The sequence below is a fragment of the Oncorhynchus nerka genome, linkage group LG3 (genome assembly GCF_034236695.1).
Source record: "Oncorhynchus nerka isolate Pitt River linkage group LG3, Oner_Uvic_2.0, whole genome shotgun sequence".
Taxonomy (NCBI): domain Eukaryota; kingdom Metazoa; phylum Chordata; class Actinopteri; order Salmoniformes; family Salmonidae; genus Oncorhynchus; species Oncorhynchus nerka.
The window spans coordinates 59,452,214-59,463,404 of record NC_088398.1 but is presented as its reverse complement, the minus strand read 5'-3'; the positions used below and the strand labels follow the sequence as shown (position 1 = coordinate 59,463,404).

The following is an 11,191-nucleotide window of genomic DNA, read 5'->3' as shown; positions in this document are numbered from 1 at the left end:
AAACTAGTTTTTCAACCACTTCACAAATTTCTTGTTAACAAACTATAGTTTTGGCACGTCGGTTAGGACATCTACTTTGTGCATGACACAAGTCATTTTTCCAACAGCTGTTTACAGACAGATTATTTCACTTATAATTCACTTTATTACAATTCCAGTAGGTCAGAAGTTTACATGCACCAAGTTGACTGTGCCTTTAAACAGCTTGGAAAATTCCAGAAAATGATGTCATGGCTTTAGAAGCTTCTGATAGGCTAATTGACATAATTTGAGTCAATTGGAGGTTCCCCTCGGATGTATTTCAAGGCCTACTTTCAAACTCAGTGCCTCTTTGCTTGACATCATGAGAAAATCAAAAGAAATCAGCCAAGACCTCTGAAAAAAATTGTAGACCTCCACAAGTCTGGATCATCTTTGGGAGAAATTTCCAAATGCCTGAAGGTACCACGTTCATCTGTACAAACAGTAGTACGCAAGTATAAACACCATGGGACCACGCAGCTGTCATACCGCTCAGGAAGGAGACGTGTTCTGTCTCCTAGAGATTAACATATTTTGGTGCGAAAAGTGCAAATCAATCCCAGAACGACTGCAAAGGACCTTGTGAAGATGCTGGAGGAAACGGATCTAAAAGTATCTATATCAACAGTAAAACAAGTCCTATATCGACATAACCTGAAAGGCCGCTCTGTAAGGAAGAAGCCACTTCTTCGGCAACATCTCAACTGTGAAGCAACTGTGAAGCACAAGGGTGGCAGCATCATGTTGTGGTGGTGCTTTGCTGCAGGAGGGACTGGTGCACTTAACAAAATAGATGGCATCATGAGGGAGGAAAATTATGTGGATATATTGAAGCAACATCTCAAGACGTCAGTCAGGAAGTTAAAGCTTGGTCGCAAATGGGTCTTCCAAATGGACAATGACCCCAAGCATACTTCCAAAGTTGTTGCAAAATGGCTTAAGGACAACAAAGCCAAGGTATTAGAGTGCCCATCACAAAGCCTTGACCTCAATTCCATAGATATTTTGTGGGCAGAACTGAAAAAGCGTGTGCGAGCAAGGAGGCCTACAAACCTGACTCTGTCAGGAGGAATGGGTCAAAATTCACCCAACATTGTGGGAAGCTTGTGGAAGGCTACCCGAAAAGATTGACCCAAGTTAAACAATTTAAAGGCAATGCTACCAAATACTAATTGAGTGTATGTAAACTTCTGACCCACTGGGATTGTTATGAAATTAATAAAAGCTGAAATAAATAATTCTCTCTACTATTATTCTGATATTTCACATTCTTAAAATAAAGTGGTGATCCTAACTGGCCTTATACATGTCAGGAATTGTGAAAACTGAGTTTAAATGTATTTGGCTAAGGTGTATGTAAACTTCCGACTTCAACTGTGTGTGTGTGTGAGATATATCACACACACGGTACCAGTCAAAAGTTTGGACACTTACTCCATTCAAGGGTTTTTCTTTATTTGTACTATTTTCTACATTGTAGAATAATAGTGAAGGCATTAAAACCTTGAAATAACACATGGAATCAATGCAGTCTCAATTGCTGTACCTTTTTTCACAAAACTCATATCGTCCAAGAAGTTATACTTTTGAATCATCTGTCCATAGCACATTCTTCCAAGAGTCCAGGTGCTTTTTAATTTTTTTTTTAGCAAACTTGAGTGAACCTACTGGATGACATGGGTCCCATTATGCCTGGCAAAAAACAGTAAGAACCTCATACCAATGGTCAAGCATGGTGGTGGTAGTGTGATGGTTTGTGGATGCTTTGCTGCCTCAGGACCTGGATGACTTGCCTTAATAGAAGGAACCATGAATTCTGCTCTGTATCAGAGAATTCTACAGGAGAATGTCAGGCCATCTGTCTGTGAGCCGAAGTTGAAGCGCGGCTGGGTCATTCAGCAAGACAATGATCCAAAACACACAATCAAGTCTACATGGAAATGTCTAAAAAGCAATAAATTAAACGTTTTGGAATTGCCTCGTCAAAGTCCAGACCTAATACCAATTGAGTTGTTGTGGCAGAACTTAAAATGAGCAGTTCATGCTTGAAAACCCAAAAATGAATTAAAGCAGTTCTGCATGGAAGAGTGGGCCAAAATTCCTCCACAGCGATGTGAGAGACTGATCAACAACTATAGGACTCATTTGGTTGCAGTCATTGCAGCTAAAGGTGGCACAACCAGTTATTGAGAGTGTAAGGGGGCAAATACTTTTTCACACAGGGAAATTGGGTGTTGCAGAACTTTGTTAATTAAATAAATAAAATAAAAAATGTTTTATTTGTAAACTCAGGTTCCCTTTATCTAGTATTAGGGTTTGGTTGAAGATCTGGTTACATTCAGTATAAAAAATATGCAGAATCAGAGAATCTGATGGATTTCAACAAACAAAGGCATGAAACTACTGAAGACAACTAGGCACAATCATTTCATAATTAAAAAAAACCTTGGGTGAAATCGCTGTATCCAAAGCTGAATTCCACAATGCCTGGTCTCTGCTCAATTCCGTTGGTTGAGGTCATCAGAAACTTTCTTCACCATGGAGTTTAGTCAGCTTGAGCTTATTTTGTATGCAGCATGTCGTCATGGCTCTTTCTGGCTGGACGTGGTCACCTAGCGTCTTCGCTCCGTTAGACCTGTACACATTGGTCTTGATGTGTACCAATGTCACCCCGCTTTAAAACTAATAGGCAGAGAGAGAGATGTATCTCATCAGAAACCTGACTTCTACACTGTGTCTGTCTGGCTATCGACCACTGATATACTGTCATGCAGACGTTGCATAAAAACAACCGGGCTTGTCAGTCAGCTGACATGAAAGCCCACTGGTCATCTCTCTAGCGTGTCAAAAAATTCCCACAGTTTCAACCACATGCTCATTCCAGTCATTCAAAGGTCACATAAGTAACAAGTAATGATAGACCTATCAATTCGTTATTGTGATTTTACTTGTGTTCATTTTCTTTATGAATTATTAAAGGGAAATTTTAAAAATGTTCAACTTTATATTCATCATCTCACCAGCCCAACATCATACAGTATGTGTAAATTGCACATTTCTATGTTTTGTATTAAAAAAAGATCGAGGAAGATAAGTGTTTCCAATGACAGAATCAACCAATTTAGTAGGCAATGCCTACTCATAATTGGTTAAAATAACATTATGTGATTGTTTACACTTATATTCCCCTCGTTTTTCCCACAAAACATAGAAAACGCTCAATTTTCACATAAAGCTCTGTAAAAAATGAAGAGACCACTGCAAAATGATCAGTTTCTCTGGTTTGACTATTTATAGGTATGTGTTTGGGTAAATGTAACATTTATTTTATTCTATAAACTACTCACAACATTTCTCCCAAATTCCAATTAAAAATATTGTCATTGAGAGCATTTATTTTCAGAAAATGACTGGTTAAAATAACAAAAAGATGCAGTGTTTTCAGACCTCGAACAATGCAAAGTAAATAAGTTCATATTCATTTTCAAGCAACACAATACTAATGTTTTAACTTAGAGTTCAGTAATCAATATTTGGTGGAATAACCCTGATTTTCAATCACAGCTTTCATGTGTCTTGGCTTGCTCTCCACCAGTCTTTCACATTGATGTTGGGTGACTTTATGCCACTCCTGGCGCAAAAAATAGTTTAATGGCTTGTGACCATCCATCTTCCTCTTGATCACATTCCAGAGGCTTTCAATGGGGTTCAGGTCTGGGGATTTGGCTGGACATGACAGGGTCTTGATCTGGTGGTCCTCTATCCACACCTTGATTGACCTGGCTGTGTGGCATGGATCATTGTCCTGCTGGAAAAACCAATCCTCAGAGTTGGGGAACATTGTCAAAGCAGAAAGAAGCCAGTTTTCTTCCAGGACAACCTTGTACTTGGCTTGATTCATGTGTCCTTCACAAAGACCAATCTGCCGATTCCAGCCTTGCTGAAGCACCCCCAGATCATCACCGATCCTCCTCCAAATTTCACAGTGGGTGTGAGACCTGGAGAGGCCTACAAGCCACAGTGTCTCGCACCCACTGGGACATTTGGTGGAGGATCGGTGATGATCAATAATTATGAATTTCTGTGTAGTACAGATCAGGAACCCATGGTGCAATTTCATTACCGGGTCTAAATCCACTTCAACAAAATCTTTTTTTTTTTGTTTTGTTTTTTTCAAACTCAAGGTGCCATGTTATAGCTGACACCCCATTCTTTCTGCAGACATCTTTTTAATCTGAATTTGGAGCAGATATTTAAGAGTTTTTGGGAAACGTGGTCGCATAAAACCTAAGGGAGATTTTACCGTAATACCATTACCAAAGTTTGCATCTGACCCGCAGGACGATCCGGATATGGTTGAAGAGAGACAGTGGCCAGTACTGGCCCAGCATCTATCACACTATGCCAGGTGAGTACTCGTCTCTCATTAGCTACTTATGCATGTATGGTTAAGCATCTAGGCCTAGAAACTCCATTGGCCTCATTTTGTGAGCTGTCGTTAGCTATTCTGTCTGTATGGAATCTGTTTTAGCATCTGTTCCAGTTTTAATACACACCAACTTTTCTTAGACTTGTCATTTCTTTCTTTTTGTAGCTTCATGCTCCTGTATGTCCTTTAACCCAGAGACCAGGAGGCTGTCTGTGGGAATGGAAAATGGAACCATCTCTGTAAGTGACAATTTATGTAGTTTTAACATACACTCATGTATGGGCGTTACATATATACTTTTCTACTTAGCATCCAGCCTCAACCCTGACACACATATGGCTACCAAAGCTTGTACCCCAGTGCCAGGGTCAGATTGGGGGTTGGTTGTCATGGTTTCACATCAGCGGGTCACTGAGTAGCTACTGTGTGTTACTCTTTCACCAAGTCTTTGCTTCTCCAGACACTCAGCACTGATCTATACTCCCAGAGGGTTTGTATCTCTGAGTAATCTCTTGCATGATTGGCTAAGCAGTTAGGTGGATCAATCAACACTGGGATAGTAAATATGCTTTCATCTTCAGGAATGGCTGTTTCACTGGGAAATTTAAGTGAGTTGTAGAATAATTGCCCTCACATTTTTGTAATTGGTGATCTCATTGGACATGTAGGCTAGGGTTGCTGTAAAACCCTTTGTCATTATGTGTAGATTATGGGATTTATTTGCAGAATAATTGCCTGTCTAAAAATAACATGGATATAATTTTAAAGCTAAGCACTTCTGTTTTTGCTTAGGGCTCTTCGTAAAGTTATATTAAGCGTTGGATAATTTTGACCCAAAAGTATGTCCCATAATAAATATTGCGCTACTTCTTGGGAAAACCAGTGAGTGACATACTTCCTGTGTTTCAGGAGTTCATCCTGTCTGAAGACTACAACAAGATGACCCCGGAAAGGACCTATGAGGGTGAGAAGGGAAGTGTAGACACAGGCTGTGTTCTCTGTGTGACTCAGCTGACTCTGGTCAATGGCAGGAAGGGATTAAACCAGTCAAAATATATATATATTTTTTCTGTTCATGGCACTTTGCTTGGTTTTATCTGCAAGACCTCTAAAAGCAATAAGCTAAGATTGAGGATGCAAAGAACACCAGTCCATCTACTGTATACTATGTTTGGTCATATATACCTGTATTGTTTCATCTGTTTTATTATCATGATGTGTTTCATAAGTGTGTGTGTGTTTTTTAGCCCACCAGGGCAAAGTGACAGTGGTGCTCTTTGTGTTGGAGATGGAGTGGGTCCTTAGTACAGGACAGGACAAGAACCTCACCTGGCACTGCTCTGAGAGTGGAACACAGCTGGGGTTATACCGCACCATAGCCTGGGTCTCTGGACTACAGTATCCTTCATCAGTTAGAAACAACCTATTCTACTCTTTCTATGCTATTCACATGATGTTGCAATGCCACATATACAGTTGTGGCCAAAAGGTTTGAGAATGACACATATTAATTTTCAGTCTGCTGCCTCAGTTTGTATGATGGCAATTTGCATATACTCCAGAATGTTATGAAGAGTGATCAGATGAATTACAATTAATTGCAAAGTCCCTCGTTGCCATGCATATGAACTGAATCCCCCCAAAATATTTCCACTGCATTTCAGCCCCGCTAAAAAAGGACCAGCTGACATCATGTCAGTGATTCTCTTGTTAACACAGGTGTGAGTGTTGACGAGGACAGGGCTGGAGATCACTCTGTCATGCTGATTGAGTTTGAATAACAGGCTGGAAGCTTCAAAAGGAGGGTGGCGTTTGGAATCATTGTTCTTCCTCTGTCAACCACGGTTACCTGCAAGGAAACATGTGCCATCATCATTGCTTTGCACAAAAAGGGCTTCACAGGCAAGGATATTGCTGCCGGTGTTAGAATTGCGTCAATTCGAATCTGGTATCAGGATAAATATGACAATGAGTCACCGATTGTATACTATGTATTTTTTATTAGCTAAGCAATAAATGTTAAATGCAATTTTCGTATATACGGGCTCTCTGTCCCACCTCGCAGTGCAAAAACAGAGAACTGACTTGTTCCTGACAAAGATATTATAATATACCCTGATGACAGTATTAGTTCCTGCTTCCCGAGCCGGCCTGTCAGAGTAGAGACTGGGCGTGGTTTAGACTCACCCAGCCTATCGTTGATTGTTGTCGAACGAGCTGGTACCAGCCCCCGGGCGCTCGAGTTGATAGATGTAACTTGCTGTGAAGAATATCTATGCGCTCATGCTCGATACTGTTATCTCGCACCTGGCTCCTGTTATCTAACAAAAGACTGTTTGTTCTCGCAACACTACGTTCTGAATGTGCCCCCCCCAACCCAATTGCACAGTTCCTGTCTTCATGTTATTCTGTATTTTTCCATCATGAGAAAGGCCCATGGCCCTGAAACTGTTGACAATGTTTCAAGTCAGCTATGTTGCAAAACACATACATAAATCCACACAAGCCAACAGCAGATAATATTCAATCACATATATGGTAACGGGCTATAGTGCATAGCACAGAATCCTCATACCGGTAAGCTTGCATCTAAATCAACCATTTATCAGATCATCAAGAACTTCAAGGAGAGCGGTTCAATTGTTGTGAAGAAGGCTTCAGGGTGCCCAAGGAAGTCCAGCAAGCGCCAGGACCGTCTCCTAAAGTTGAATCAGCTGTGGGATCGGGGCACCACCAGTACAGAGCTTGCTCAGGAATGGCAGCAGGCAGGTGTGAGTGCATCTGCACGCACAATGAGGCGAAGACTTTTGGAGGATGGACTGGTGTCAAGAAGGGCAGCAAAGAAGCCACTTCTCTCCAGGAAAAACATCAGGGACAGAGTGATATTCTGCAAAAGGTACATGGGTTAGACTGCTGAGGACGGGTAAAGCCATTTTCTCTGATCAATCCTTTTCCGATTGTTTGGGGCATCTGGAAAAAAGCTTGTCCGGAGAAGACCAGGTGAGCGCTACCATCAGTCCTGTGTCATGCCAACAGTAAAGCATTCTGAGACCATTCATGTGTGGGGTTGCTTCTCAGCCAAGGGAGTGGTCTCACTCATAATTTTGCATAAGAACACAGCCATGAATAAAGAATGGTACCAACACATCCTCCAAGAGCAACTTCTCCCAACCATCCAGGAACAGTTTGGTGACAAACAATGCCTTTTCCAGCATGATGGAGCACCTTGCCATAAGGAAAAAGTGATAACTAAGTGGCTCGGGGATACTCCCCAGACCTTAATCCCATTGAGAACTTGTGGTCAATCCTCAAGAGGCGGGTGGACAAACAAAAACCCACAAACTCCAAGCATTGATTATGTAAGAATGGGCTGCCATCAGTCAGGATGTGGCCCAGAAGATTATTGACAGCATGCCAGGGTAATTGCAGAGGTCTTGAAAAAGAAGGGTCAACACTGCAAATATTGACTCTTTGCATCAACTTCATGTAAATTGTCAATAAAAGCCTTTGACACGTATAAAATGCTTGTAATTATACTTCAGTATTACATAGTAACATTGACAAAAATATCTAAAGAAACTGAGGCAGCAAACTTTGTGGAAATTAATATTTGTGTCATTCTCAAAACTTTTGGCCACGACTGTACAATGCCTTCAGAAAGTATTCACACCCCTTTCCTTTGTCCACATTTTGTTGTTACAGCCTGAATTTAAAATTGATTAAAAATATGTAAAAAATCCCTGCCTACACAATACCCTATAATGTCCAAGTGGAATGTTTTTTTTTTTTTTTTTTTAATTTTTAGAAATTAATTAAATGGAAAGATGAAATGTCTCGAGTCAATAAGTATTCAACCCCTTTGTTATGGCAGGCCTAAATATGTACAGGAGTAAAAATGTGCTAATAATAATATCTCACAAGTTGCATGGACTCACTCCTGTGTGCAATAATAGTTTTTAGCATGACTTTTGAATTACGATCTCATCTGTACCCCACACATACAATTATCTGTATGGTCCCCCAGTCGAGCAGTACATTTCAAACACCGATTCAACCACAAAGACCAGGGAGGTTTTCCAATACCTCGCAAAGAAGGGCATCTATTGGTAGATGGGTGGAAAAACAGACATTGAATATCCCTTTGAGCATGGTGAAGTTATTAACTACACTTTGGATGGTGTATTAATACACCCAATCACTACAAAGATACAGGCATCCTTCCTACCGCAGTTGCCAGAGAGGAAGGAAACTGCTCAGGGAGTTCACCATGAGGCCAATGGTGACTTTAAAAAACAGTTTTTAATGGCTGTGATAGGAAGAAAACTGAGTCTGGAGCAACATTGTAGTTACTCTACTATATTAACCTCATTAACAGAATGAAAAGAAATAAGCTTGTACAGAATAAACATTTTCCAAAACATGCATCCTGTTTGCAACAAGTCACTAATGTAATGTTGCAAAAAATGTGGCAAAGCACAACTTTTTGTCCTGAGTACAAAGTGTTATGTTTGGGGCAAATACAACACATGACTTGAGTACCACTCTCCATATTGTCAAGCATAGTGGTGGCTGCATCATGTTATGGGTATGTTTGTAATTGTTAAAGACTGGGGAAAGAAATGGCGCTAAGCACAGGCAAAATTCTAGAGGAAATTCTGGTTTAGTCTGCTTTCCACCGGACACTGGAAGATTAATTCACATTTCATCAGGACAATAACCTAAAACACAAGGCCAAATCTACACGATTTGCTTACCAAGAAGACAGTGAATGTTCCTGAGTGGCCGAGTCACCCTTTGCCCTGATGACAGCATTACACACTCTTGGCATTCTCTCCACCAGATTCATGAGGTAATCACCTGGAATGCATTTCAATTAACAGGTGTGCCTTTGTTGAAAGTACGTTGTGGAATTCTTTTCTTTCCTTAATGTGTTTCAGCCAATCAGTTGTGTTGTGACAAGGTAGGGGTGGTATACAGAAGATAGCCCTATTTGGTAAAATACTGTGGCCATATTATGGCAAGAACAGCTCAAATAAGCTAAGAGAAATTACAGTCCGTCATTACTTTAAGACATGAAGGTCAGTCAATGCGGAAAATGTCAAGTACTTTTTTTTTCTTTTCAATTTTAAATTTTTACCCTGTTTTCTCACCAATTTCGTGGTATCCAATCTTGTCTCATCGCTACAACTCCCGTACCGGCTCGGGAGAGACGAAGGTTGAAAGTCATGCGTCCTCCAATACACAACCCAACCAAGCCGCACTGCTTCTTAACACAGCGCGCATCCAACCCGGAAGCCAGTCGCACCAAAAACCATCAAGCACTATGATGGAACTGGCTCTCATGAGGACCGCCACAGGAAAGGAAGACCCAGAGTTACCTCTGCTGCAGAGGATAAGTTCATTAGAGTTACCAGCCTCAGATTGCAGCCCAAATAAATGCTTCACAGAGTTCAAGTAACAGACACATCTCAAAATCAACTGTTCAGAGGAGACTGTGTGAATCAGGCCTTCATGGGTGAATTGGTGCAAATAAACCACTACTAAAGGACCCCTAATAAGAAGCTGAGACTTGCTTGGGCCAAGAAACACGAGCGATGGACATTAAACTGGTGGAAATCTTTCCTTTTGTCCGATGAGTCCAAATTGGAGATTTTTTTGTTCCAACCACCATGTCTTTGTGAGACGCAGAGTAGGTGAACGGATGATCTCCGCATGTGTGTTTCCCACCGTGAAGCATGGAGGAGGTGTTATGGTGTGGGGGTGCTTTGCTGGTGACACTGTCAGTGGTTTATTTAGAATTCAAAGCACACTTAACCAGCATGGCTACCACAGCATTCTGCAGTGATACCCCATCCCATCTGGTTTGTGCTTAGTGGGACTAGCATTTGTTTTTCAACAGGATAATGACCCAACACACCTCCAGGCTGTGTAAGGGATATTTGACCAAGAAGGAGAGTGCTGCATCAGATGACCTGGCCTCCACAATCACCCGACCTCAACCCAATTGAGATGGTTTGGGATGAGTTGGACCGCAGAGTGAAGGAAAAGCAGTGATCAAGTGCTCAGCAAATGTGGGACCTCCTTCAAGACTGTTGGAAAAGCATTCTAGGTGAAGCTGGTTGAGAGAATGCCAAGAGTGTGCAAAGCTGTGATCAAGGCAAAGGGTGGCAACTTTGAAGAATCTCAAATATAAAATATATTTTGATTTGTTTAACACTTCTGTGGGGTACTACATGACTCCATATGTTATTTCATATTTTTGATGTCCACTATTATTCTACAAGGTAAAAAAAAATAGTTAAAATTTTAAAAACTATTGAATGAGTAGGTGTCCAAACTTTTGACTGTTACTGCACATCTGCTTTAAAATCTATGGCAAAACTTCAATGGATGTCTATCAATGATCAACAACCACGCTGCCAAAGATTATTCTAACATGTATTGACTCGGGTGTGAATACTTATGTGAATGAGATATTTCTGTATTTCATTTTCAGTACCTTTTCAAAAATGTCAAAACATGTTTTCACCTGTTTATAAAAACCCTTATTTTACCCAGTACGTTGACAACCTGGGGAATAGTTACAGGGGACAGGAGGGAGCTGAATGAGCCAATTGGAACTGATGGGGTATTGTGTGTAGATGGATGAGGAAAAAATAAATACATTTAATCCATGTTGAATTCAGGCTATAACACAACAATGTGTAATAAGTCATGGGGTATGAATACTTTCTGAAGGCA

The 11,191-nt window shown here is 40.8% G+C and overlaps 1 protein-coding gene across 1 annotated transcript in view; it reads left to right on the top strand.

Annotated features, from left to right (window-relative positions):
* Positions 1 to 11,191, top strand: part of LOC115111669 (WD repeat and FYVE domain-containing protein 2) — a 45,244-nt gene that overhangs the window by 2,602 nt on the left and 31,451 nt on the right. Inside the window, exons 2-5 of the mRNA XM_029637993.2 lie at positions 4,362 to 4,429; positions 4,616 to 4,689; positions 5,360 to 5,414; positions 5,698 to 5,848. Coding sequence (XP_029493853.1) covers positions 4,362 to 4,429; positions 4,616 to 4,689; positions 5,360 to 5,414; positions 5,698 to 5,848 — 348 coding nt within the window. The remainder of the gene's footprint in view (positions 1 to 4,361; positions 4,430 to 4,615; positions 4,690 to 5,359; positions 5,415 to 5,697; positions 5,849 to 11,191) is intronic.